Source organism: Cucumis melo, chromosome 12, assembly GCF_025177605.1.
Source record: "Cucumis melo cultivar AY chromosome 12, USDA_Cmelo_AY_1.0, whole genome shotgun sequence".
NCBI classification, from domain to species: Eukaryota; Viridiplantae; Streptophyta; class Magnoliopsida; order Cucurbitales; family Cucurbitaceae; genus Cucumis; species Cucumis melo.
In genome coordinates, this window is record NC_066868.1 from 26,110,146 (window position 1) to 26,137,868 (window position 27,723).

General features: G+C 34.1%; 5 protein-coding genes and 1 long non-coding RNA gene across 10 annotated transcripts; 3 read left to right on the forward strand and 3 right to left on the reverse strand.

The window, feature by feature from the left end:
- Window positions 1–1,520: 1,520 nt before the first annotated feature.
- LOC103483659 (LRR receptor-like serine/threonine-protein kinase GSO1) lies at window positions 1,521–5,280 on the forward strand. The gene is made up of 2 exons (XM_008440380.3): window positions 1,521–1,652; window positions 2,220–5,280. Exon 2 carries the CDS (start codon window positions 2,227–2,229, stop codon window positions 5,059–5,061), a length of 2,835 nt encoding a protein of 944 aa, XP_008438602.2. The 5' UTR covers window positions 1,521–1,652; window positions 2,220–2,226; the 3' UTR covers window positions 5,062–5,280.
- A 267-nt stretch (window positions 5,281–5,547) lies between these two features.
- LOC127144308 (uncharacterized) lies at window positions 5,548–7,442 on the reverse strand. Its single transcript, XR_007815951.1, has 3 exons — window positions 6,959–7,442; window positions 6,655–6,775; window positions 5,548–6,001 (listed from the first exon to the last, which is right to left on the reverse strand). It is a non-coding gene; the product is annotated as an uncharacterized LOC127144308 (long non-coding RNA).
- A 966-nt stretch (window positions 7,443–8,408) lies between these two features.
- On the forward strand, window positions 8,409–14,753 carry LOC103483682 (uncharacterized). 4 transcript variants are annotated; one of them, XM_008440417.3, is made up of 13 exons: window positions 8,409–9,041; window positions 9,440–9,575; window positions 9,881–10,017; window positions 10,286–10,487; window positions 10,565–10,803; window positions 10,893–11,004; window positions 11,126–11,270; window positions 11,353–11,495; window positions 11,608–11,777; window positions 11,887–12,192; window positions 12,281–12,336; window positions 12,765–12,979; window positions 13,415–14,753. In XM_008440417.3, exons 1-13 carry the CDS (start codon window positions 8,832–8,834, stop codon window positions 14,593–14,595), a joined length of 3,252 nt encoding a protein of 1,083 aa, XP_008438639.2. In that variant the 5' UTR covers window positions 8,409–8,831; the 3' UTR covers window positions 14,596–14,753. The 4 variants fall into 4 exon arrangements, with proteins under 4 accessions (XP_008438639.2, XP_008438629.2, XP_008438648.2 ...); XM_008440407.3 differs by having other exon boundaries at window positions 8,436–9,041; window positions 12,762–12,979; XM_008440426.3 differs by lacking the exons at window positions 8,409–9,041; window positions 9,440–9,575 and having other exon boundaries at window positions 9,886–10,025; window positions 12,762–12,979.
- A 783-nt stretch (window positions 14,754–15,536) lies between these two features.
- LOC103483635 (glutaredoxin) lies at window positions 15,537–18,063 on the forward strand. Its single transcript, XM_008440350.3, has 4 exons — window positions 15,537–15,850; window positions 16,506–16,594; window positions 17,329–17,427; window positions 17,523–18,063. Exons 1-4 carry the CDS (start codon window positions 15,747–15,749, stop codon window positions 17,606–17,608), a joined length of 378 nt encoding a protein of 125 aa, XP_008438572.1. The 5' UTR covers window positions 15,537–15,746; the 3' UTR covers window positions 17,609–18,063.
- Window positions 18,064–18,425: 362 nt separating this feature from the next.
- Window positions 18,426–22,118, reverse strand: LOC103483625 (anthranilate phosphoribosyltransferase, chloroplastic). Its single transcript, XM_008440340.3, has 10 exons — window positions 21,672–22,118; window positions 21,405–21,548; window positions 20,909–21,070; window positions 20,711–20,794; window positions 20,108–20,296; window positions 19,486–19,576; window positions 19,309–19,368; window positions 19,097–19,215; window positions 18,891–19,025; window positions 18,426–18,820 (listed from the first exon to the last, which is right to left on the reverse strand). The coding sequence occupies exons 1-10, from the start codon at window positions 21,915–21,917 to the stop codon at window positions 18,812–18,814; spliced, it is 1,239 nt and encodes a 412-aa protein (XP_008438562.2). The 5' UTR covers window positions 21,918–22,118; the 3' UTR covers window positions 18,426–18,811.
- A 911-nt stretch (window positions 22,119–23,029) lies between these two features.
- On the reverse strand, window positions 23,030–27,566 carry LOC103483617 (uncharacterized). 2 transcript variants are annotated; one of them, XM_008440332.3, is made up of 3 exons: window positions 26,026–27,561; window positions 24,393–24,452; window positions 23,030–23,345 (listed from the first exon to the last, which is right to left on the reverse strand). In XM_008440332.3, exons 1-3 carry the CDS (start codon window positions 26,852–26,854, stop codon window positions 23,323–23,325), a joined length of 912 nt encoding a protein of 303 aa, XP_008438554.1. In that variant the 5' UTR covers window positions 26,855–27,561; the 3' UTR covers window positions 23,030–23,322. The 2 variants fall into 2 exon arrangements, with proteins under 2 accessions (XP_008438554.1, XP_050936122.1); XM_051080165.1 differs by lacking the exon at window positions 23,030–23,345 and having other exon boundaries at window positions 24,163–24,452; window positions 26,026–27,566.
- Window positions 27,567–27,723: the final 157 nt, after the last annotated feature.

Consider the following 27,723-nt stretch of genomic DNA (forward strand, 5'->3'; position numbering starts at 1 on the left):
ATAGTAAAGGGTGTTTTAACTACTATCTCGAAGTTGTGGAGTGGAGTTGATTATTATAGTTGACAACTTTTTCGAGGTTTCAAATATAATAGTGGTGTTTACAACTATTTATATCCAATATCTAAGTATAATAAATATTATTTCAAAACCCTCTTTACTACCGTAGACTATTATAACCCAAACTAAAATAGTTTATTCACCAAACCCGCGCTATAACGACCAACTGAAGAGTACTCCAAAAATGCCCTATGTGTGGGTTATAGCGGTATGTTTTTTGGGGTGCAAGGATAAAAAAATAGTAATTGTGACAAAGAGAGATTTTAAATAGTATTACGGTAGTTAATCGTGGATTATAATAGTTGGAAACACCCATTATTATATTTAGAGGTTCAAACATTAAGTAGGCTAATTATGTTGAAGTTGGGATGTCCAAATGACCTCAAGTGTTATGACAAATGATATTGACAAAAAAACAGTAAAGAACGAGAAGAAATTGACATATGGATTTATATAGTTCATTAATAGTAGGTTAATTAGGTCGACAAGCAAAGAGAGAGAATAATTTATTATCGCAGACAAATACTAGATAATACAAATAACAAATGCATCAAAAGGGTTAGAGGATCTATACATCACACACCTCTAAACTCCAAACTCATTATCGTAAATAACATAACATAGGAATACAATTTAGGTTTTCCAACAGAAAAAGATTTTCAACGCTAATAACCAATGTAAAAAAAGTTATAAAAGAAAAAAACAAAACAAAACAAAAGATTGTATAGTGATGGCTCAACAAACACATTTTCTGAATTGTCCATCAAAGAGGATAATCCCCATTATATGAAGGGAAATATCTTGTCCTCTTCCAATTGGCTTCTTTTTTTGAGAAGGAATAATTTTTGTACCAATGCAACTTTCTCTTTCCCTCTCTCTCCTTTGAATAGTCAGTATCAAATGGGATAGTTTTATATTAGTCACTCCCACCAAACCTCACATGCTTGCTTTGGCTTTGTGTTGTGGGCTTGAACAGTTGGGACTACTGATGCACTGGCCTTTACTCTAAAAACAATAGTAGTAGTTTTAGTTCTCTTTTTTCGACCTGTTTTTTAATTGGGTATTAGGTAGTTTTAGTTGACATTGAAATTTGAAACTTCAAAAACAGGATGACACTAGACAGATTAGAGAAGTACATTTTTCTTCTCTTATAAAATGAATGATAAAATGATATATCAGGATTATGCAAATTAAAATTATGTAACTGTCACTATTTCTTTTATTAAAATATCTTAAATCTATTATTTGGTGCTTCGATTTCGTTGTTTTCTTTATTTTTCGACTTCATGATACATTTTAGAAAGATGACAAAAGAAAGAGAGTTGGAGAAAAGAACACTCCTAAAAGGTTCTAAAGAGAGCCCACGCCTGTGTAAGCACAAGTGGGTCTGTCCTTTTACTTTTTTGCATTGCTTTCAGCTATGCCCATCATTATATCTTTATCTCCATAGACTTTCTCATCTAACAAGGACTATGTTTTTAGGACTTCTTTCAAAGAAAACAGAGAACAAGATTAATAAACTGACAAAGTTTTAGAAGAACTAGGAAAGATGATGAAAAAGGCTATTAGCTACAAAGAGAAAGTGGCAGTTAAAAGTATGTTTACTTTCTGAAGGTTCTGGTTTTGGACTTTCTTACAGCTGAATAAGCAATAATATACTAGTTTATGGTCTAATTGTCTATATTGAGTAGATTAGAATCTATTGTTAATCAGTTAATTTTTTGTAAAGCTATAAACAGTTTATATTCCAATCAAGTTGTCAGTTAGTTCTATTTGAATTTGTTGATTATTATTTTAGAGTTAATTAGTTATGCTATACATAGCCTATTTGAATTCTAATGTTAGCTTTTGACATTGATATTAAATAGGACATTGTCTCTTAATAACATTTTCTCTTTCTTTTGGAGGGTTTTTCTAGTGTGTTGCAGAATAGATTTCCCTGTTGTTTACAATCATTGATGACATTTATTTAAATGCATCACTGTAACTCCTAATGATCTCCCAAGGGCTAACTAAAAGCCACAGATTATATGCTTTTTTTTTTTTTCTTTTCCCAACTTCTCACCATCCCTTTCGTTTTCCTGCCTTCTATAACTACAAATAGAACCAGTTACCAGAGCTGGAATGCTAATTGCTTCATGTCTTTTATATGATTATTCCAGCTGAAACATGGCTGGCATTTACACGCTGCGGTTCCATCTCTTTTTCTTCATTCTCAGCGTTCTCCTTGCCGTGGCTCGAGGACAGTCTCCAACAGATTCTGACTGGCTTCTGAAAATTAAATCAGAACTGGTTGATCCTGTTGGAGTCCTTGAAAACTGGTCTCCAAGTGTTCATGTATGTAGCTGGCATGGCATTTCATGTTCAAATGATGAGTCCCAAATTGTTAGTTTAAATCTTTCTCAGTCTAGATTATCAGGTTCCATGTGGAGTGAGTTATGGCATGTCACTTCACTTGAAGTGTTAGATTTGTCTTCAAACTCCCTCTCTGGTTCCATACCTTCTGAGTTGGGTCAGCTTTACAATCTAAGGGTACTGATCTTGCATTCAAATTTCCTGTCTGGAAAGCTTCCCACTGAGATAGGGCTTTTGAAGAACTTGCAAGCTCTCAGAATAGGTAACAACTTGTTATCAGGTGAAATCACACCATTTATTGGAAACTTGACTAATTTGACTGTTCTGGGTCTTGGCTATTGTGAATTCAATGGAAGTATTCCAGTTGAGATTGGTAACTTGAAGCATCTGATATCTCTTAATTTGCAGCAGAACAGACTCAGTGGTTCTATTCCCGACACCATTCGCGGAAACGAAGAGCTTGAAGACTTGTTGGTATCGAATAATATGTTGAATGGCAACGTTCCTGATTCATTAGGCTCCATAAAGTCATTGAGAGTTTTGAATTTGGCCAACAACAGCCTTTCTGGGTCAATTCCTGTTGCACTTAGTGGTCTTTCCAATTTGGTGTACTTGAACTTGCTTGGAAATAGGTTCAGTGGAGAAATACCTTCTGAGATAAATCAGTTGGTTCTTCTTGAGGAAGTAGATTTATCAAGAAACAACCTTTCAGGAACCATAAGCCTATTGAATACACAGCTGCAGAATCTTGTAACTCTGGTGTTATCAGATAATGCTTTAACAGGTAATATTCCAAACAGCTTCTGCTTCAAAACTTCAAATCTTCAACAATTATTTCTTGCCAGAAACAAGCTATCTGGCAAGTTCCCACAGGAGTTGCTCAACTGTTCCTCACTACAACAGTTGGATCTTTCTGGTAACAGGCTTGAAGGAGATCTTCCGTCTGGTCTGGACGATCTCAAGTGCCTAACAGTTCTTTTACTCAACAACAACAGCTTCACTGGATTTATACCTCCTCAAATTGGGAACATGAGCAACTTGGAGGACCTGTATTTGTTTGACAACAAGCTCACAGGGACTATTCCAAAGGAGATAGGGAAGCTAAAGAAGTTAAGTTTCATTTTCCTCTATGATAACCAGATGACAGGAAGCATTCCAAACGAGCTTACAAACTGCACGAACTTGATGGAGATTGATTTCTTTGGTAATCATTTTATAGGGCCCATTCCTGAGAATATTGGGAACCTGAAGAACCTGGTTGTGCTTCATCTAAGGCAAAACTTCTTGTGGGGTCCCATCCCAGCAAGTTTGGGCTATTGCAAAAGCCTTCAGTTGTTGGCTTTGGCTGACAACAATCTCTCAGGATCATTGCCTTCCACTTTAGGTCTCCTCTCAGAATTGAGCACCATTACTCTATATAACAACTCTCTTGAAGGCCCTTTTCCTGTATCATTCTCCATTCTCAAACGTCTAAAGATAATAAACTTCTCCAATAATAAGTTTAATGGAACCATTCTTCCTCTCTGTGGCTTGAATTCCCTAACCGCATTGGATTTGACAAACAACAGTTTTTCAGGTCCTATTCCTTCTAGATTGATCAATTCCAGAAACTTGAGGCGTCTTCGCCTCGCACACAACAGACTCACTGGTTATATTCCCTCTGAATTCGGCCAATTGAAAGAGCTAAACTTCCTTGATTTATCACACAACAATCTCACAGGAGAAATGTCACCTCAACTCTTCAACTGTACCAAGCTTGAACACTTTCTGCTTAATGACAACAGACTGACGGGAACCATCACTCCACTGATAGGCAACTTACAGGCGGTTGGCGAGCTCGATTTCTCGTCCAACAGCTTGTACGGGAGAATACCTGCAGAAATTGGAAGCTGTTCTAAATTACTTAAGCTCTCTCTCCATAACAACAATCTATCAGGAATGATTCCACTGGAAATTGGAAATTTCACCTTCCTCAATGTTCTTAACCTGCAAAGAAACAACCTTTCAGGCTCCATTCCGTCAACGATCGAAAAGTGCAGCAAACTGTATGAGCTGAAACTATCTGAAAACTTCTTGACAGGTGAGATCCCTCAAGAGCTTGGAAAGCTGAGTGATTTACAAGTAGCACTGGATTTAAGCAGAAATCTTATATCTGGTGAAATCCCATCATCCATTGGAAATCTAATGAAGCTGGAAAGATTGGATCTCTCTTCAAATCATCTCACCGGTGAAATCCCGACTTCACTTGAACAACTGACAAGCATACATATCCTGAATCTGTCAGATAATCAACTACAAGGATCAATCCCTCGATTCTTTTCAGAGTTTCCATTAACCTCATTTAAGGGTAATGATGAACTCTGTGGCCGACCTCTATCATCATGTTCAAAATCTGCAAGCCAAGAGACAAGCAGATTATCCAAGGGTGCAGTGATAGGCATTATTGTGGCCATTGTTTTTACCTCCATGGTTATATGTCTAATAATGCTGTATACTATGCTGAGAATCTGGTGCAATTGGAAAAAGGTTTCTGTAGTTTCGAGCTCTGATGGAAGTGGGAATGAACATGGCAGAGAAGAGGTGAAATGGGTTTATAGAAATGACAAGAATGTAGGTCAGTACTGGAAAGTTGATTCTGTGGCATTCTAAAGGATAAGCCATCTTCAGATAACAGATGTGTTTTCCAGCTCGAGATGGATTCAGACTCCATATAACTAAGGCAAGATTGTATCGATACAAAGGGGTTTCCTTTTGTTTTTGTTTGGTGGATCATTCCAAGATCTCAAAAGAATGGTAATGTGGAGCTTAGGGACTGTAAAAATAAACTGAAAATATTTGTAGATAATTGTCTAATGATTAATTTTGGAATTTTGACTTGTTTCTTCTACAATTATCAATCAAATAGACTGTTGATAAGCTTGAAAAAATTTAACATGTGGAAAATATTGGACTAATGTAACAAACAAAAGATGGTTGATGATATGATTAGATATGGTTATGTCTATTTATAAGTAAAAGGTAAGGAAGTAGAGGAAAAGCAAATTTGAAAAAAGGTTTAAGTTATTTTGATGGGTTTTCTTACAAGTTTAGATATTTTCTTTAAATCATTGTTAATAACATTTTAGTTCCGGGTACTTGATTGGAAAAGTATGGAATACTTCATTTGCTAGAACTTCATTTTTTAAGCAATTGTCTTCGATTTACAAAGAGACTAGAAGTGGAATAGAACATGGTGCAACTATGAGTGCAACAAAAGTTTGAACCGTGTGAGTTTCATCATTCCATTTCATAGCAACTCACACGGAGTTGGAGTGGAAACTAAGTTCTTTTTATATCTTTTTGTCATAACAATCATCTTCGAATGCAAATTCATTTACTGGCTTTTCTATACTTTACGTAAACATTTTCCTTCAAGATTTATAAACTTCGGATGCCCTTAATATGTTCCCTTCGTCAAGTCCTTCTCAAAGAAATGGCCTTAATATAAAAGTTGCATGCCTTATGATTATTATATTCAAGTTCATAGTATCCCTTCCAATAGATCGAGACGTCTGCATTAAAGCTCTTGTTCTTAGGAATGCATCCATACCTGTTACAAGAACAATAAAAATAGTGTCCTTGGAGAAACGTAGAATACAATACAAATATTATCAAGCAAACTAATGTATATCATTTACGAAAAATCTAAATGAATCACAGTGTGCAGAGTTGAATTTAAGCCTTGCATCAAAAAAGCATCCTTTCCACAAACAATCTCAAGAATCAAATTCCTACCATAACTTCTTTGACAATAATACTTGAACCAAATATCAAGAGATCATTTTTCCTTAGAGAAAAAGAAATCAAACTAGTTTGGCAAGAGCGAAACGTCCTGTCCGAAATCTATTGAGATTGCATCTAAAATTTCAAAATTCACTGTGTGAATGACATCCATCGTTCCAGTTCACTAGGAAAGTCATCTCCTATTCCTAAAGTGATACCCAAATGAGAAGTAAAGCATAATGTGTATATATATGTATATATAACTGTCTCTTCTGTACATGCCAAGTTGTAACATGCAATCTAGATGCTGGACATGTACATGTTTTCCAAACAATAAAACACATATGAACAATAAAACACTAGATCAAAGATGATGCAACAGAGTTCATACTTTGAAGTTCTTAATGTACTCAGTTTTGAGAATATAAATCCTAGAAGTTCTACAAAGTTCTTGTTTTGTAATCCTCTAATCAAGTTTACCTCATTGAAGAATTCATCTGCATCTCCCCACTGTCCGTTAACTTCATCGACACATTGAACCAAAAGGTAGCTCTTTCTCAAGCATTTCATACATGAACACTATTTTTCTGTTATCTGATTACTGTGCATTAAAGCAAAGTTAAACAAGACATGATCAGAGGCCTGGTGAAAGTAAGTGTTGACAACTGACAAGACAAGACAAGTAGATCTCAATCTCATTGGACACCATCTTTCTTTCTTCATGAAACCTAAACAAGAACCAAGGAAGAGAAAGAAGGCAACAGAGAAGCCATAGATAACAAACCTACAATGACAGATCCACTGCAAAACCAAGGCAGTGAGAGAATGAATATGAACAGTGAGTGATCTAACTTTCTTTCTCTTTTCCCAATCTAGTCATAGCTCAAATCCAGGCCTCTTTATCGTATAAAATACGCAAACCACCATTTCTGGTTCGACAACCAAGACCTCAATCATCAATGCCATTAATATTCTGATATATATCACATTTTGAAGTAAATTCTAAACGCCAAAATGGATTTTTTTTTCCACTTCCTTTGTGACCTTGTCTTCCTTCTTTTTATTGATCAAACATTCTGACTTTCTTATATAGTACAATCCACATTTCCTCTCATTAATGATGACAACTAACCCTAATATCAAGTCGGTTTGAGCTCTCAAACTGGTTTCTTCTTCATCCAAAGCTCCCATTTTTTTGGTTCAACAAAAAACTCCATTATCAAATTCCTCATACCTTGCTAATTAAAATAATTAAAAAAAAAAAATAGATTTTTTCCAACATATCCTCCCAAGTTTCATATACCCACATTTTGTCTACTTCCCTAATGTCAAACATTCTTATCTTCTTTGTCACCTTTCTATTGGCCTAATGTCAATATTCCCCAATTTCTATTCCAACATTGACACATGAGGCTGTGCTTCCATTTTCTAAGCCTTTATCTAAATCCCAGCCAAACTGAGACACTTAAAGAGATAATGAATCAGAGGCTGTGCTTTGAGAGAAGGGGGGGAGATAATGAAACAGAGGTTGTCCTTTGGTTATCGAGGCAGGACATTGCCAAATGCCAATTTGGCCAGCCATATCGCAAGCTTTTTCATAAAGAAGACAAGGGTTTTTCATGCACCTGAAAATGGGCCCAAAACAGAGCAGAAATGACCCAACTTGATAATTTTCTCTCTGCTTATTGAATGCTTGAGTTCCTATTTTGCCATTAATGGCGATGTCATGTCGCTGCTCGTTCTAATATGGGCCAGATACCCCAAACTTGCCGTTTGTTTCAAATGGGGTCTCAGAATAAATGAAAAGGAGCCAAGAAAAACCTCTAACGATCCTTTCAAAATTCAAAGTGTTTAAAGTTCACTTCCATATTAGTTTAGAACTTGACTGACCTCATCTGAAGAGGGTTTTCGTATTTTCCCGACCTTTTCTATGAAAACAGTTTAGAACTTTGAAATAATAAATTGAAATTTTTGTCCTGGTATGGCTAGTGGTTTTTCTCATAGCCATAGCATAACATAGCTGTAGACTTACGAATGTGGAAATGTACTTATTCTTTTAATCATTTAACTATTTAACTACTCTTGTAATGTTTTGCTTTCTTTTTTTGCTCTTCCCCATGTGCAAAAGATCAGGCATTATATTGATTAACTCATAAAAAGATTTTATTTTAATCTTTAAACTGTTAAATAATATTTTTATTGTTTCGAATTACTTCCGTGAAGATATAGCCTAGTCTCAAAGACGATGCTGCTTCTATCACTGTCTTGGTTTCTGTCCATTTTTCATATAAAAAACTCTCCCTCTCTCTCTCTCTCTAAATTAGCCTGTGAAAATGCTTATCTTGTAAGTTGCATTGCATGTCATTCTCTTGTAGTCTTGTTCACTATCTCTTTACTAGAGCCTTCATGAACCACTAAATTAGCCTCTTCAATATCTCTGTCACTTTTTTCTAAGACCATTTATTGTTTCCTAGCTTGTAAGCTCCCCATTTCCATGCCTAAGCTCCCCATTTCCATGTTCATTCTCGTCACTCTTTCTTCCACTCATAACCTACTCTGAAAGCTCAAACTTCTTAGCCATAACTCCAAAATGTCATCCTTGAGCCAATTCATTCCTGCCCTCATGTCCGAGACTGCAAACTTAGTACTTTTCTGAAATGGGTCTGCTTAAAGTTTCTGTTTTGGTTTGCCTTTGTTGGATTTTTTCTCTTTTGTGCTTTGGAACTCGCTGCCATGGTTCTGAGGTCACTGTGAAGTTCTTGGAGGCCCCTGATGCTTTCTCACGATTAAAGTCGGCCACATTTTTGTTTGAAATTTTAGTGAATGGCCACAGTTATAATTGCAAGCACTGCAACATCAGTTGCTCGGTACCTTCAAACTCTATCAGTTCTTTGAGCTAGCTTGTTTACTTTACTACTGTCCTCATGTTCTCTCTCTCTCTTTACAAATTTGGCTTATTATTCTTTTCTTCTTCTGCAATATAATCCTTCTGTTTAGCTGGCTTATTTGGTAAGATCATGGAAGTTAAAGCCTTTTTCTCTGTTGATGTTTTTATTTTGAAGACTATGGCTGCTTGAGAATAAGAGGGATATTCCAGAATTTGACTCCTATTTATTTGGAATTAGCTACTACATTATTTGGACTTCAAAACAGAACATTTTGATCTAAATTTGCTAGAATTGGAAAATGTGGTTCCTCATGTTTAACTTCACCTTTCAGTGTACTTTTCATTGTACTCAAGTGCACCTCTACTTCTCTCCTGCAGTTGGATAACCGCCACTCTTCAGACTGCAATGACAGAAAGATCTTCTACTTTAAGTTGGAGGAAGGAGAGCACAAATTCAAGGTCTGCACTAATTTATCCAAAGGGGTTGGTTGCTCCAGCTATAAGTGGACTGTTGGTAAGTCTACAAGAATCTCAATTACTGTTCTCTTTCAGTACTTGGATCATCAGTCACTGAACTTCACATAAGATGATAGAATTTGGTCAAAATTTCTCACAGAGGATAAAGAAATTGGTTTCATATTATTTTCAATCATTTTATTGCAATTATTTGAAAGTTTATAACACTATGCTTCATAGGAGCTCTCAAACTTTTGTATATTTTGCACCCTCAGTCAAACATAATTTCACAAACTGAATGAAAAAAGTGTCGGTTTTCTCCCTTGAACTCGGCTAATTTCTTTACTATCCATTTGGTTGCAGATACAGTTCCTCCTACTGCATCAATTATGCCGTCGATGGCATTTACGAACGCTTTAAATGTTTCTGTAAATATTTCTTTCTCTGAACCTTGTAATGGCAGTGGAGGTTTCCGATGTTCATCTGTAGAGGCCTGCAACGTGAGTAGGTGGCTGCTTTCGTTTTCGTACTGTTTAACAATATTGCTGAAAACTTTCTTGATCTTGATCTTTTGTTCTGTTCACATCCTCGAATCTCGAATCGTATTTAATTAATTTTATAACCTATAAACCTTACAAAACTAGAGTATGTTGAAGCCAAGATACAAGTAAAAAGAAGTCGTGCATATTTTTTAGTTTTGCTAACAGGGAATATTTTTTTTGGCCGGAAAGAAATTGAAGTCTGATATAAAAAAGTTATTCATTGCAGCTACTAGTGTACGGTGAAGGGCGTGTTATACCATCATCTTTCAAAATTCTTCAGCCCAAGCTCAAATATTCACTTTCTGTGGCTTTGCCATCTACCATTCAATATGGAAGAATTATATTAGTAATGGATAAGAATTTCTGTACTGATAGTGCTGGAAATATATTCACAAGAACAGAAAATTCAATTTCTTATGTACACTTTGGTAAGCTTATTGGATAATCATTGTTTTCCATTTCTTAATTCTGTTGCAATTGTAACACAACCTTCTGAACTTTCCAGATAGAAGAAAACTACTTGCTAACCTAAAAACTCGTGTTCCGGAAAGGCTACTCCAGCTCAACGGTGACACCAGACTTGTACAAGCAACAAACAAACATGATAACTTGAAGGTCTATTTGTACTTCTCAGAACCAGTTCTTAATTCATCTTTGGAAGTTCTGAATTCTCTTGAAGTAAGTGATGGGGCGCTGCTTCCCATTAGTGGAAGGAGCCTTGGAAATCGCAGATTCGGCTTTTCGGTTAGTTTTTTATTTATTGTATATGTTCCTTTTCATTTTCTGATGTTCATCTGTATTTGTTTCACTTGATATGCAATTCCTTATTTTAGGTCGCAAATGTTTCTGGAATTGCAATAATCACAGTGAGTCTCAAGCCTAGTTCTATAATAAGCAGACAAGGAAATCCTGTTTCACCACTTCCACCAGTTACTTTCCTTTATGGTAAACAATAGCTTTAGTCAAGGAACTTACTGGCAAAACTTTTTACTTCACCTATGGCGATAATCAGTAACTTATGAACTTCACAAGTCTGAGAATTTCATAATACGTTTCTGAATTTCAGATTCTCTTAGGCCCACTGTGATGCTCAGTACAACTACTTATAAGAGGACAACAGAAAAAAGATTTTCAGTCACTGTAAATTTCGTGAAGCCTGTATTTGATTTCAACTCGTCGTGTGTCTCAATTCGTGGAGGTCATTTGCAGAGGCAAGTTAGTGTATTAAGTTTTTAATGAAACCAGATTATCTGTGTTTTTTCTTTTTCCTTATAAATTCTTTCTACTGTCCAGCTTTCGTGAGATGGGCAGAAATATCTACTCTGTTGAAGTACAAGCTGAGGATGAAATTGTATCTATCAGTGTCCCTGAGAATGTAACGACCGATGTTGCTGGAAATCGTAATCTAGCATCAAATGTCCTGCAAATGTGGCACTGTAAGCATTCAAATACTTGAGTCTGCATCATATTGATAATAAATCACTTTTCGTTTCATTCATTTATTTCAATTGTTATATATAAGATATGTTACAAACAACATATGTGCAGATTCTATACCAACGATATCTACAGTTGTTTCGATCTTTACAATTGCTTCGTTTACGGCAACATCCCTCGCAGCAGGACTACTCACTGTATCAACAGCCAGCCTTCAATCAGAAGGAGTTTTCATGAGATCATCTTCTTCTCTGACACATAATCCTACAAGAAACATTTTTGTACGTTTAATCCAAACACCGAGCACTTTGAAATACCGTCTTCTCAAGTTTTACACTAAAAAATAAACTGGTTGAATTTATTATACTAAGCAGCTTCTCTTTTATGCAGAGAATTGCTTGCCACATTCAAATTTTTGCACTATCTATATGGTTGCCAGTTACGCTGCCTGTCGAGTACTACGAATTTGCAAAGGATCTGCAATGGAGTATTCCTTACCTTAGACTTCCATGGGAAGATGAGCATGATCATCCAGACTTAAGTGACTACAGTCCCTTTACTGGATCAAATCCTTATCTTTCAAAAACTCGCCATTCTAAAATTTTTCAAAACAAGGTTCCAGGCAATAACTTTACTGTGGTTGATATGTTGTATGGGTTGCCCCTTACTCCAATGGAATACAGATCATTTTTCGAGGTAAGAATGAATTACTTTTCCTCTACTGCTCCAATGACAATGAAAGAGGAGCTTTTTTTCTTATAAACTGATGATTCTTTATTTACAGAGCCAAAATATCAAACCCCAAGCTGATAACATTTTTGGACCAGGAAGTTACAGTCAGTAAGTATTTCTCCTTTTTTGCTTTTCCACCATAAAATAGTGGTTCTGTTTTCTTGATATGGATCGAAATGAATGGAAATTTACTCGAAATATTAGAGCCTACAAGCGAAATCCAGTGCAAGATGCTTATCCTAGTACTTGTTTCATTTTGAATAAATATAATTAGGAAAAACCGGTTGCATTTTGTTAAAAGATGGCCCTCTCAGAGTAAAGCTCTCCATTGTTTGCATTCCTAATGTCAAAGTTCGAAGCTAAAAATGGACCTGAAAATGGTTGAATGGTGGTAAAGATCTCATTCAATCATATAATATTCTTTTGGCGTGTTGGAAATTAGATGTGTTGACGATTGTTCTGAAGCTATTGAAACCGTTATTGTTATTTGAGATTCAATTTCCTTACAAATGGCCATTTTGGTTTTATCCTAGCAGATGGAATGATTTTTATAGAAGCATGTTCTGGTTTGGAATATTTGCTGGCAGTTTGATATTCCTCCATGCCCTTTTCCTTTTCATTATGAAATGTCGAAAGAAAATATACAACACACAGGGAAGTTATGGAGCACTTACTTTCCCTAGATTTGAGATATTCATTACATTTGTTGCACTAGCTTCCATGTCCATGGCCTCGGGTGTGCTATTTAGAGGTAACTTTTGAGTATTTCTCTACTCTAACAGTCATATTTGCTCGTGTTCTTGTTTTGAATCTATTATTTGACGCTTTGAATGACCAAGTATATTGTCTCCAAAACCCACTTTGACTTCGCATTTATATTATTTTAGTTATTTATTTAGCTATTTATGAATTTGGTCCTAGGGTTTAGAATAGTGCGCTGTATGAACCTTCTAAATCTCTAGTTTAATATTTGCCCTTTTAACTATAAAATTGATCTTTCCCTTTGTCCACGGACATAGTTAGCATGCTGTGAGTGAACCTCACAAACCTTTGAGTTGATTATCTATTCTTTACGATTTTTTGTTCATCTATAATTGTCAATTTCTTATCAGCCTTTATGTACTTAGGAACAACAGTGCATTTCTAAGAGACTCTAACTTGTTTTGATCTTTATTTTGGTTGCAAGATGGAGCTCTTGCAGGAGTAATAGTTGGAGTGTTGCTGCTTGGTATACTGTCGCTTCTTTTGCTAGCCTTGCTGTTGTTTCTTTCAGTTGGGATCACATTCGGGAAGCTACTTCAGTACAAAGAAGTTCATCAAGAAGGCCAGAAATTTCATTGGTATCAAGAACTCGTTCGTGTCACTCTAGGTCCTGGCAAGAGAAGTCAATGGACTTGGAAAAACCAGCCAAACTCTGTTTATCTTATAATTTTTGGGCCAATGTTTGAAGATCTAAGAGGTCCCCCAAAGTATATGTTGTCTCAGATTTCTGTGGCAAATCCCAATAAACGCGGCGATCGGATTATTGCCTCAGACGATGAAACAGAAGATGCAGAAGCACCATTCATCCAGAAGCTGTTTGGCATTCTTCGTATATACTATACGCTTCTCGAATTTATTAGACGAGTCACTCTTGGAATCATGGCTGGTGCTTACAAGGAAACACTCTATTCTAGAACTCCAATAGTTACCTTGCTATGCATCTCATCATTTCAGCTCTTTTTCCTTGTTCTCAAGAAGCCATTTATCAAGAAAAAGGTTCAGTTGGTTGAGATCATTTCCAACACATGTGAAGTCGGTCTTTTCGCTATTTGTGCAGTTCTCTTAGATAACGAATTCTCAATCACGAATCAAACAAGACTCGGAATAACATTGCTGTTGCTGTTCCTTATAGGCTACTTTCCACAATTGATCAATGAATGGTATGCTTTGTACAAACAAGCAAAACAACTTGACTTCGCTGGGCAATCATTCTTTTCAGGACTCAAGGTGGCATTTATTGGATTCCTCCTCCTGTTTCTCCCACAGAGATTCACTAAAAACTTGGAAAGTATATTCGCCGTGAACCTTAGTGGAGACTCCGAAACCGTGGATAACTCGTCTGATAGGAACATGTCTGGCAGTCGAAGCTCAAGTAATGAGAAACCATGGTTGAAACAACTTCGAAAATTGGCAAAGGCAAGCTTCACTAAAGATCAAGGAGGGACTTCAAATGATCCATCAGGAAGTGGTGCACAATGGACCGGATTCTGGGGGCGAAGAAGTCGTAGCAGAAGTAGTAGAAGCTCTTCCATAAGTTCATCTGATTTCAGGTCTAAATCCAAAGGCTTGTACAAGGAATTTGAATCCATTTTTTCAACCAGGTGAAATAAAAACACAAATGTATTTGTATGATCTTCTGAAGTTCATTCATTAGTAGAGTTTATCATCCCATAATAGTTCATCACTTTGGGTGTAGATTACGGACAATTGGATTCTATGGTCATGTATACTTATAAAAAATTCACCCAGAAAGATTTACATTATATTCTGTGCTTAATCCTTCATTGTTATTCAATCATGTCAGCATCATTTTGAACTTTAAAGGGAAATCTTGAAACAATAGGTGGTTGTCTATTTAACTACTTGAAATGAATTACGCATGAAATATTTATTCAACAACATCCATTAGTTCTTAAAAATCAATTTCTATAGTAAATTATCGCTTATTTGATATACGATTGTGAATTATGAGAACTACTACACACCCATGACCCAATTTTTTATCTAATAAGTTTACATTGTAATTTTAACTCCAAGTGTTATTTTTTATTTTGAAGAAAAGAAAAGAAGATAAACAAAAATGTAGTTCCAATTCCAATCTTTATTATTGACTAATTTTATTCTAATCTTCTGCCCTTTTAAAAACTCAGTTTTGTTAGTGATTCTCCATACCATAAACTTCAAAATCAGTCTCTCTTTGTTGTAGTAAAAAGCAATGCTTACTAACTAGAGACTAAACATGTTTGCATTGACTTTTTTCTTTATAGTTGTTTTTTCAAGTTAACCTTTTGAAGATTTTTTCTTCAAATTAGTTAAACGTGTTTTCGATTAGAGGAATTAAAGTGAATATTTAGAAAGTTATTCATTTTGAAAAATTATTGTAAATAGTAAAACAACTAAAGATGTTTTCTTTAAGAACGTATGGAAGATTCGAATGTGAGTAGAAAGTTATATAATTTAATGATTATGGTTCGATCTCATCCATGAGGGTTGAATTAAAATAATTTTAAAAAATATTAATTAATTAATAATTAAGAAAAGAAAGAAATCCGGACGGTGAAATGAATTATTCCTGGGCATTGAAGATATTCGGCGTTCGGACGGCCGTAAAAGCTTATTCCTTTACTTTTTCAGTAAATGAATTTGACATAAAAGATTCGTTTCTTTAGACCTTCAAATTCTTCTTCTCCATTTCCAAATTCAGAACCATCTCTTCATAGCAAAGACTCCTTGAAACTCTCTTGTTAAGCGAGGTCATGGGGTCCTGGTTCAGCTCAAACAAATTCAGTAAAGAAGAGTTGGAGGTAGCTCTTAACGAAGTCAAGAAGATAATCTCCACTGACCCTGTTGTTGTTTTCAGGTTCTATCACTACCCGAGAACTTTTTTTTTTTTTTTCCTTTTTTCAAGTTTTACCAGAATTCCCAAATGTCAACCTCTCTTTGGGTTTTGATCTTCCTCGTATGAATTTCTTGTTGACTCTTCCCAGTTTCCACCATTTACTTCTTGTCTCTATGTTTGATCCCGTGTTAATGAAGACGTGCAGAATGTTGAATGATTTAACTCTTATTGCTAAGAAAATTGGCTGAATTTTTTGTTTGTCGGAATTCAAGATTGAAGAATGCATAATGTTGGGAACGTTGTTCTTCGTCTGTTTTTGGTTATTAAACTTTAAACTAACAATTTGAACTTTTGTGTGTTTGCCAACTTATTCCCGCTTTTAGATTTTGTCAGAAAAGGCATTAAACTTGTGTGTACCCTTCTTCAAATGTCGTATTAACAAAATGAACTCTTAGAATGGATATATGTACGATTTTCAAAGGAAATTCTAACAGAAATTCTAAATTTGTTGACTTATGTAAGTGCAGGGTATAATTGATAAAATTCTAAGTTTAATACAATATTTATCCAAATGGAAGTAATGGAGGGTATAAATTGATACAACTCAAAGTTCAAGGGTATATATTGATAATTTCCCTCTTTTTATGATCCAATAACACTTTTGTTCACATGGCAGTAAGACTTATTGTGGGTTTTGCTCGAGTGTCAAAAAGCTGCTCACACAGCTTGGAGCTAGGTATAAGGTCATCGAATTGAACCAAGAAAGTAAGTATAATCTGTGCCTTAGATTCTGCTACAACTTTCTATGCTTTTGTCTAAATGTCTGTTCTAGGTGTTCTCTTACTAAAACATAACCTTTTTATATCTTGAAAGCTGAAAATTGAAGTTGAATGAAAGATATTTGCTATTTGCAACTGGGAAAATGGTGTTTCCTCTTTTACTGAGCTAACAGTTGACTGATGAGATTTAAATTTTGAAAGGAGAGTTAGTTTCAAGTAATAGCCTTCAACTTTAGCTCTTATGTTATGAAATCATGGCACATCAAATTTTCCACAAGAGTTCATTGAAAAGTTCGCTCGATGAGGAAAAAATAACCATATTGTAGTTTCAAGAGTGGGGAGATAATATTGCACATTAACCCAGGAGTAACTTTTGCAACTTATTCTAAATGGAAACAAAATGTGGGCTGGAAAACCCCATAGTTGCTTGGAATCTCATTCAATGTCCTACACAATCACTATCTGCAGTTTTCTTCATAGTTTTGAGTAAAAATAATCAAAGCAAACCACATATTCTCGATGAATCAATTCACAAGATCAAACGTGATGACGTGTAATGAATGTTTTTCTGGCTGAGATAACGTGTGTGTGTTAGCTCAATTTTCGGCTCGTCTACAATAACTTGATCGAGCTGTATAATTACCCCATAACAAGTACTTTGAGCTGGTCTGCTTGTAACTGCTCTTCAAACATTATTTTGAGGAATTTATCTACATGAAGGTAATGGAGATAAAATTCAGTCAGCTTTAGCAGAGTGGACTGGCCAAACCACGGTACCTAATGTGTTTATTGGAGGAAAGCACATCGGTGGTTGCGATGGTAAGAAACAGCTATTAATTTCTTTGCATAATGCCTAGTTAGTCTATATTTCTCGCAACTTTTCTCATCTTCTATCCCTATTTCCTTCGTTGCAGCGGTTACCGAGAAGCATCACAGAGGTCAGCTAGTGCCACTTCTTACTGAGGCTGGTGCCATTGCCGGTAACTCTGCTCCGCTGTAGCTTTTGTTCACTGCTTTACAATCTAGGGATGAAGCAAATGTATGTCGATGGATATGAGGTGTGTACAAAACAGTTGTGAAAATGGTTTAACGTAGCCTTTTAAGTTACCTAAAATAAAACGTGGAAGCTGAAGAAATCTATGGCTATGGTTGAATTCCTGCATAGATAAATATTTGGAACACAATGATGGATTGTTTCTACTTGGTTCTGCTTGCTTTACGGCTACCACATTACAGTTAGCTTAACTACAAGCGTTGATCAAGGGGTTAAAAGAGACAAGTAATTTGTTTTGGTTCATGAATTCGAACTTGTAGTAATCTAATTGCTAAGGTTAAGTTTGTCATTGAAAGAGCAGAGATAGTGTCATAAAGATTTATTGCACGTTTTGATTAACTTCATATATGGTTATAGACTTACTTTCTAAATGGTTATAAACATTCTTTTACACTTATAAATATTTGTTTAAATACTTATAAAGTCAATCCAAACACCCCTTATATGTGAATATAATCAATAAAATGTACCTATGGATACATATATGAAAACTATGATAAAAATTATCTTGGATTAAAATGACATAGAAAAGTCTTGAAGTTTGTTCATATTGTATGTGTTTTTATCTATGTTCTACTTCTATACATCTTGATTAATAGTTAAAGCAAAATAACATAGTCTGTATTAGTGATTAGAAAGTTCTATCCATAAAATAAAATTAAAAAAAAAAAAAAAAAAAAAAAAAAAAGTAATTCATCTATGAATAAAATGATGCAATTTTTTTATTATGCACGATGAAAAACAAAATATAACAACCTTAAACTAAATGTCCAAACATAAACCTTCCACAGCTTTATTACGAACATTACGACAAGGATTGTCTACAATTACATACTCCACCATGGAGGTTATATGATTCAGCTTTCCAATGTTAAGCCTCAGTTGATTTAAAATTTTCTTTCAAATTCTCTGGCCCTCAACTGCACCTTATTAAGGAGAAAAAACAAAAAAGAATTATATTTTATTTAAATAGTTAACTATTTGATTTGATCATAAAAAGATAGTCAACTCAAGCTGTAGGATGCAGCTGATAAAAGCCGGATTATCTTCTTTGAAACAACTTGTCTGACATTCAAAAGAAACAAGCTCCAACTCTTCGTAATCTTTACTCAGCAGCTCAATTTTTAAGTGCTTCTATGCATATACTTCTTATAGCTTCTGCAATCATTCAAAACTGGAAATGAGAATGTTACTAATGGATGGAAGTTGAGAAGTAAACACTACTTACATTGGAGAGTTTGATCCACAAATCAAGGGTTTTCATGGCTTTTCCAGACTGTTGAGTTTCACGAGCCACCTCGATTCCTTCGGCTAAGGTGTTTACTTTGCAGCTAACTAGAAGGGAAGCAGCAGCATTCAGGATCTGAAAAGATTGTTCAGATAATTCAGCATATATTTTCAACAGGAAAATACTTCGTTACAATATTGACTTACAAGTGCATTTGCAATATGCCCCTTTTCCCCAGATAGCACACGCTTCAACACCTCTGCGTTATAATCAGGGTCTCCACCTCGAAGGTCGTCTATGGTGCAGCGAGGGATGCCAAAATCCACTATAGCACAGTTTGGAAGATTTTAGATGGACTCTTAAATTGATGATCACCGTACTATATAATAAACTTAACATATACTCGAGATATTCTTACGTGGATCAAATGAAAACTTCTCAATCTTTCCAGGTTTTACATCAAGAATATGTCCTGGTCCTGTAATAGGTTTACAAATGCATAATAGTAAGGTGGGAATTGTACATGAAGAATCAACATGGAAAGAGCAATGTAAACGACCATGGGTGTCTATGGAATCTGAAAAGAAAATCTCACCAAGGGGACTCATCTCATCCAAACCCTCAGAGTGGACTACTAATGCTCTTTTCATGCCAAATAGTTGCAGTGCGTTAGCCATTTTGGAGACCTATCCACAGAATAGTTTGATGAACAACATGGTCACAGATGAAATTAGGAAAGATGGCCAACCAAAAGATGATAGTCCCAAAATTTTAAACTACATATTTTCTCAAAAGAAAGAAAAAAGAAAAGAAAAGCATGTATGCAAAAGATAATATTATTCCTTGATTGAACACATCCGCACAATTCAAAGACTAAATCTTACGGTAGCTTTCAGTCAGCTACTCGAATCTACAGGGATGCAGATTAAATTTGTTTGGAGTAAATACAATGGCCTTCTTAAAATAATTAATCATTAACTACGCTGTTGTAGATTGCATTTATTACCAGCTAAATAACAATTATTAGAGCTCCTAATTCACAATTGTGACAGACGAAAAACCAATTGCAATAATATCAACAACCATCCACCAACACGATGCTTCATCCAAATTAAGAATGCATGTATATTGAAAATAATAAATGCAATTCTTTCTAAGAATACGGAGGAGTGAAATTATAAGCTTCAGCTCAATGAGACCAAGAAAAAGAACCTTACCAAGTTCTCAGAATATACACCAACAACGGCGAAGGGGACTCTTGCCGGATTAAGCATAGGGCCCAGTACGTTAAATGCAGTTTTTACTTTTAGCTTCTTCCTGACAGGACTGACAACCTTCATTGCAGGATGGTATTTGGGAGCCATCATGAAGCCAATTCCAACTTCATCGACACACTTGGCAACTCCCTGTTTCAAGAGATCAAGAACTGAATTATTGGCATGAATATAAATTATTTCCTCACAAAAATATAACAATGTTTAATTCTTTGATCCATACAGGTTTATGAGAATTCTTGCATGATAGTATTCATCACAGTTTATGCCCTTTGATATATGTTACTTGCCATAAAGTCTTATGTGCCAATCAACAAAAAGAATGGAATGAATATGATGGCCAGGGCCGACAGATGTTTGTTTAATAACATCTTTATTAATTCCAATTTACAGCTGCACTTAACCGATCAGGAGTTTGGTGAATGTAATAGTAAACCAATATCCTTTTGATGTCAACATTAGCATATTATGGTCTATTTAGTTTACTCAACAAACAAGAACCACAATATACGAGTAAAAAGCTTAAAAGCAAGTTAGCACACTAACCTCAGGGCCCAAATCAATAACTACCCCCAATGCCTCTAAGACGTCAGCACTTCCACATGCCGACGAACTCGAACGGTTTCCTTGCTGCAATGCTCACAGTTGATAACTATTATCTCCACTCGGTACATATAATCTTTCTATATGTTCCAAAAAAAATTACGGCATTGAAGGTACACCAGAAAAATCTTTCTTTCTCACCTTGGCAACCTTTGAGCCACATGCTGCAGCAAGTATCGAAGCACCAGTTGAGATGTTTACTGTGTTTGCTCCATCACCACCTGTTCCAACAATGTCAACGGCATCAAATAAGCCATCCACCTTCACACTATGCTTGATCATCGCCCTCGCAAGTCCCACAATCTGCTTAATCATAAACGTACTTTCAAATAATTCCTCCCTCTATTGTTCACTAATGTTTGTACTGTTCTTATTCTTATGACCTTTTATCAAGCAGATGCACAATAAAAAGGATTGGGTCTTAACATTCGCAATGAAAGATTCATAGACATTACTCTGCTATTCTTTTAATATTATCTTGAACCACAGGTTTATCCTTTATTATAAAAAGTAGCACTATAGCACAAACACAAAGTATTTCAAATATGTTGACGATTAGCAACCTCTTGACTACATTTTCATTCTCTGAAACAATGACCAACACAAACTCAGAAAACAGTTCAAATAACGGACTTACTTCTTCATAAGTCTCTCCTTTCGCTCTGAGTAACACAAGGAAAGCACTAATTGCTGCCTCACTAGCATCGTCAAGAAGATACTGAAGAGACGCCTCCGCTTCATCCTCCGACAAATCCACGCGATTAATTAAAGATTCAATCAACTATTGAAGTCAACATTCAAAGAGAGAACAATTTGAGAAAAAAAAAAAAGAAAAAAAAAACACTCTACAAAACAAGAAACATACAAGAAATGAAAATGGAGGGAAACTAACTAAACCAATTACATTACTGAATGAAGTAACTGGTCCGCTCGCATTTGCAACTCCTGCCGATGACACATCAACGGCAGCGACGGTTCTTGAAGGCGAAATCGAGGCCAGAGGGTGACAATTCAAACCTCGGAACTTGGTACACCTCCGCCTTTGAGGATTTAGAAAATCGAAAGTAGTAAAACACAGAGAAGTTGCTTCAGAATGGGAGGTGAAAGAAGGCGGCAAGGAAATCGGAGATAGAGAAGAAGAAAACGCCATTGGTAATGGAAGTCGATGCGACGGTTTGGCCCTGTATTCGACAGGCCGACGATTTTCTTCAAGAAACGAAGGTTGTGTTGTTAGAAGGATCGGCTCCGTAATCGCCGCTCGGCCCCACTCCCCGCGCTGGTTTTTTCCTTCATCGCCTTCGGATTTCTTATATTAATTTAATTTTTTTGGTGAAGGCAGGTATTTTCTTTTTTTTTCTTTTTGTCTTTTGTCTTCTTTTCTTTTATCTGAATGTCGTCTGTTTAATATATTACTTTTTGTGCGAAACCTCAACTAAATTATGAAAAATAGCCTTCTATTTTGTCACTAATTTTTAAAATATTTTTATATTTTAGAAAGTTTCATCAATAACTTTCAAATATTTTGTTTTATGTGAAATTTGGTAACTATTTTGTTTTTAACTGTTAATTTTGTTGAAATTTGTCTCCATGTATTTTTTCTAATTTTTATTTTTATATCTTTAAGTTGAGTAGTTCCATTCTTAACCAAATTTAAAAAATAAAAAATAAGCTTTCGAAATATTTTTTATTTTTTATTTTTTAAAACTTGAAAATATCAATAAAAAGTAAATAACAAAACAAATCAAATAAATAATAGAAAACAAGTGTATAAAGACTTGATTTCAAAAATTAAAACAGAAATTTACACGATCAGTAAATGAAGTTTTACAACGTAAATAACAATTTGTATAGTTTGGTGATGATCTAGAATAAAAATATAAATCAATTTGACATCACGACCACAACTTTTCAAGCCTTGTTTTAGTTCAAAAATTTAAAGAATTTCTATAAATGAATATAGTTTTTAAATGTTTATGAAAAATCAAGTAATGTTGAATTCTTTGAAAGTAAAAGGAACTTTTTTTAAAGTAAGTGGCATTGTTCAAATAAGAATAACATGGTTTTCTTTTATACTTTGATTTTGCACTTTAGATTTTTTCAACTTCAATCCATATTTTTTTCAATTGTAATATTTTAATTCTTTAATTTTCAATAAATCCTAATTAGTTTCTTGTTAGATTTATTTTTCTCCAAACGAAATTTATAACTTTTTGAAATTAGAGCGACTAAAATAAACTACTTTCACGAAAATTGAAACAAAAATTTAAAGTAAAATTAGAGGTATGAAAAATTCAAATTCTATTACTACTCAGATCAATACAAAACTCTCAATTTTCCACAAAAGAGAAAACGTTACAGAAACCTTATGAAATTCTATTGGTGGCCCATTAATTAAATGTATAAATTTTCTCAAAAAATGATAAATATTTCCCACCGTACACGTGTACATACAAATATTAATATTCAGGCCATCGTGGAAATTAATTAACACGAAGCATTTTCTTTGGCCTGGCCAAGAAGCAATTTTCACCGTTTCGTAATTGCCTCTTCTCTGTCTACAACATCAGCATCAAGCTTCCTATAATTAATATTTACAAACAAAATTAATTATAATTTCAATAATACAATAAAATTACAACTTAAGTTAGAAGTTTGGATCTTAAAAATAACTTCCAAAATAATAATAATATCAATACAGATAGATTATGCATCAATTTTATTGTACAAAAAAATATATATACACCATATCAAAGATTGTTATGTACGTTTATGCTTAAGCTTGTAGACTTCAAAAATTTTCAGTCCTAAACTAATCATTAACTTTAAAAATATGCTTGAGCTCGTTATTAGTATATGTAATTATAAAATATTTTTAGTTTTTTTTTTTTTTTTTTAGTTAAGGTGTCGTATTTTTCTATTGTTTTCACTTTTTATATATAGTTTAATAAACTATATTTTACTGTATTGAAAATTAAACTGGAATTAAAGTATTATTACTGATACTAGCTTAATTAATTAGAAGTAGTTAAGTATTAAATTTAGTTAATACCAAATTCATCGAATATAAATTGGTTGACTTTAGTTATACATTACTCATTCATCAAATGCTTATCATCGAAAGTATTGTGATTTATTGACTATTTTATTAATAAATTTAATGGTATTTATTGCTTGATTAATTAATATATTAAAATTATGTAAGATGCGTTGAATTCCATAAATTAAACACAAACAAACAAAAATAATATTCTTAAAATTATGGATATATTTTTCATATACGAAACACCGTCGTATAAATTTCAAGCTTACTATTCCCAAAAATGAAATAATATATTAGAAAATCTAACTTCATTTTTTTTTATGAGTAAAAAAACTGCTTATTTTGTTTCAACATGTATCTATTTTGTCTCCATACATTGAAAATTACAATTTTGACATCCAAAGTCTAAAAAATCACAGATTTAATCTAAAAAAACAAAATTTAGAGCTTTATCAACTAATATTCAAATATATATCTCAAATATCAATTTACGTTTTTTTTTTTAAATCAAATTTGATAAGAGTTATTTTAAGAAACAAAATTGAAAGCTTATAGTTGATAAATAAAAAAGAAGATATATTTTACCTGCTATGGTGGCCTTGATTATTGTCCATGATGTCATCCTTCTTGGTTTCGAGCTCATAACTGCAAATTACATCAACATTGTTTAATATATTCTAGACTCGAAAAAGAAAAAACACAAAAACAAAGAAAACAACAAAAGAAACAAAGCATTAATATTTACCTAAAATACATCTATCTACGTCTATAAAAGGTAGTATGATTTAGGAACCTAAATGCATCAACTTTATTGATTTTCGTATCTCATTTATTTTTTTCCTTTTTGGTATCTCAATTATTTGGTACTAAGAAACGATATAATGAAATTTTGCGTAATCTTAGGTATGGCTTAAATAATTAAACTAAGTTTATGGAATATCGGTACCGAAAAGCTCAATTATGGATTTCCTCCAAAAATAAAATAAAATAAACTCAGTTATGGTTGTTGTAAAGTAGTGTCCCAAAAGTATGTGTTTAATAGTAAATTCATAAATTATATTTTAATTTGAATAGTGGTTGAAAATATGTTTCATAATATAATTTTAAATCATATACCTAGTTGTTTCTATACATGATATGTTCATTAATTTATAAACATAAAATCTAGGAAAAATTAATATGTTAGTCTTCAAGTTTAAATAAATATATATTTTTTAAAAGTATATGCTTAAAAGGTTTGAAGAGAACTTTTGTTTGATTTTATAAAAATAATTATACGATCTTTAAAATTAAAAAAAATATATAATGTCATATAATTATTTAAAAAAATATAAAATTGTTTTTGGAGACTCTTTTATCTCTAATCTAAAAATCAAAAGATTAAAAATGGTACATTTTAAAAATCTAGAAACCAAATAAATATTTTCAAGAAATTAAAACGTTTATAAGAAATAAAGTATACAATCTTTTAAAAATTTGTCAAAATTATTAAAAGGTTTACTAAAGAAAATTAATATACAAATTCATTACTATAGTTTGACAATTTCCCTTATATTTAACTATATTGCTTTATTTGATCTTTAACATTTGTTTATGTATTCCATACCATAAAAATCCTATCTCTTCAATGAAAATTATGGAAATATTGATGTTTCCAAGGAAACGTTTACCAGAAACAGAAAACAACAATGTTACCAAAATTATCAAAACGCCCCCTAATTTGTTACTAGGAACAAAAAAAAATCTCATATACAAACTTAAATGACAACTTTATATTTTAATGTTAAAATTATAATATCAATTTAAGTTTGAAGCAGTGAAAAAAGTGAATAAAATCAAACTTGTGTAGTAAAATTTTATTTAATTTATTTATTCGATAAAAAGATTGCATTAAATTTCTCAAGATCTAGAGATGAAAAATGGGAAAGAAAAAAAAAGTTAAATTACAAACTTCATCTCTAGATTTTTTTTTTTTTTAAAAATCCGCCCCTGTAATTTATAATCAACTTTGAATTTATCAAAACCTAAGAATGAAAAACGAAAAGATACATTAAAAGTACAAATTTGATACCTATAATTTAGAAAAAAAAGTATATAAGAATTTAATCCTATGGCTAATAAAGATTAAATTAATTAATTTTTTTTTTTGTTAATTGTAAATCCAAATATATAATTTAATAAGAAAATGATGATAATTACGAAAGTATCCCCAACTTACCAAAATCACAAGTGGAGGTAGAATTGGAGCTCCCACACATACATAGCTGTCTAACACTATCCGTACCATACCCGCACGTGCCACCAGTAGCTTGACACGCTCGACAGAAGTCTTCATTTGCTTGGACCGAATATTTCACACGAATCCCGTAGGCCCATTCATCAGGCCCATTAATCCTCAACGGAGCCAGACTATACGCACTACTGTACCCTTCACACTGAAGTTTCGTAAGGTTTATAGCCTTAATGGACTCAAAAGGAACCGCACAACACTCTGGTGGACCGGACCCGTAAACCCGGCTCGGTTTTCTGTGGCCTAATAAATCCCAAGCCGGACAATCGTAATACTCCTCACAACCAATCCCCGATATGTTTCTGCAGACCAGATGCTTGTTTGGGAACCCTTGGAAGAGCGGTGACTGGGCGGAGCAACCGATGAGGAGAAACGCGTTATCGGCAGTCGGATTCAGGTACGGCAACCGCCATTCCTCGATGTCGAAGCCGTTTCCTCGACCGCCGAGGACGATGTTAGAGCAGGTCGACATGTGAGGGTCGTGGAGAGTTAGGGCTTCGTAAGCGTAATCGATGTCTAACACTCTGTAAGATCCGGATCGGATGTGGAACATTAGAACGTCGTTCATGCAGTAGAGAAGATCGCGGTAGCCGGGATGGCCGCAACCGTATTGGAGAGCGAAGGGATAATCGACGGTGATGTTGCCACAGAAGGAGCGGCAAGCGTCGGAGTGGATGTTGGTGGTGGAACTGAATAGTGGAAGAGATGCGAGGATGAGAGAGAGGGAGAGAGGAATTAGGAGAGATGTTGTTGACATTGTTGAATGAGATGAAGGAATGAGTGAGTGAGAGAGTGAGTGAGGATCGAGTTTGAAGAAGGAGAGATGTGATTCAAGGGAAATGATACTTTGCTTGAGGATGGAGATTAGAGAAGAAATTGGTGTCGGTTTAAGGGGGGATGATTGGGGCTACTTTATTCAGATGAGTATTGTTGAAGAATTTGGATTGAATTTGTTAATTCTTCTGCTTTTTCACGAGGATATGATTTGATTTTGTGTTTGTTCGTTGATGGGTTTCTTCTGCTTTTTTGTGAAATTCTGCTACCTTTAGCCGTTATCTGTCACGGACAAAGCCTTTTCTTCTTTTTCTTCAAATTCTTCATTGAGGGGGAGATTCTTCATCCAAAAGTAGAAGTTTCCAGTTCTATAATCTTCTTTTCTTTATGGGGGAAAAACCCCAATTTTTACCTTGAATTTTGCAATGCGAGAAGAATGAAGAAGTTGAATGAACTTTCAAAGAATGAAGATGCATGAACTTTTATGTAATTCTTCAATTTCATTGAAATATTTCAAAATATGAACAATATAAGTTTAGTTTTATGTACGTGTTCTTATTTCTATGGCCTCCCCAACTCCAAAGAATGAGAATAGGTGAAATTAAACCAATTAATTTAGTATTTTTGTGCGAATGGCCTCATCGGGGAATGATATAATTGAAAGTTAATAAAACATCATAGATTAAATTGAGAATTTTTCATACAGAACAAAACATAGGATTTTTCGTTAATGTATTGTGGAGTTTGAAGAAATTGGAATTGATTTCCTCACTCAATTTAAAATTTAAAAACAAAAAGGTTCTTTCAAGTTATTTTAAGTATGTTTGATGACAATCAAACTTCCCTTGGAGA

Bases quoted from the DNA above. Each gene is read 5' to 3' on its own strand.
- LOC103483659 (XM_008440380.3), top strand. From the start codon at position 2,227: ATGGCTGGCATTTACACGCTGCGGTTCCATCTCTTTTTCTTCATTCTC.
- LOC103483682 (XM_008440407.3), top strand. From the start codon at position 8,832: ATGGGTCTGCTTAAAGTTTCTGTTTTGGTTTGCCTTTGTTGGATTTTT. The intron at 9,042-9,439 runs GTACCTTCAAAC...TCTCTCCTGCAG, and splicing joins ACTGCAACATCAGTTGCTCG to TTGGATAACCGCCACTCTTC. The intron at 11,496-11,607 runs GTAAGCATTCAA...ACATATGTGCAG, and splicing joins TGTCCTGCAAATGTGGCACT to ATTCTATACCAACGATATCT.
- LOC103483635 (XM_008440350.3), top strand. From the start codon at position 15,747: ATGGGGTCCTGGTTCAGCTCAAACAAATTCAGTAAAGAAGAGTTGGAG. The intron at 15,851-16,505 runs GTTCTATCACTA...TTCACATGGCAG, and splicing joins GACCCTGTTGTTGTTTTCAG to TAAGACTTATTGTGGGTTTT. The intron at 17,428-17,522 runs GTAAGAAACAGC...CCTTCGTTGCAG, and splicing joins GCACATCGGTGGTTGCGATG to CGGTTACCGAGAAGCATCAC.
- LOC103483625 (XM_008440340.3), bottom strand. From the start codon at position 21,917: ATGGCGTTTTCTTCTTCTCTATCTCCGATTTCCTTGCCGCCTTCTTTC. The intron at 20,297-20,710 runs GTTAGTGTGCTA...CTCTTGAAACAG, and splicing joins TTATTGATTTGGGCCCTGAG to GGAGTTGCCAAGTGTGTCGA. The intron at 19,026-19,096 runs GTAAGTCAATAT...CAATCTTTTCAG, and splicing joins GGCATATTGCAAATGCACTT to ATCCTGAATGCTGCTGCTTC.
- LOC103483617 (XM_051080165.1), bottom strand. From the start codon at position 26,854: ATGTCAACAACATCTCTCCTAATTCCTCTCTCCCTCTCTCTCATCCTC. The intron at 24,453-26,025 runs GTAAGTTGGGGA...TGTAATTTGCAG, and splicing joins TACCTCCACTTGTGATTTTG to TTATGAGCTCGAAACCAAGA.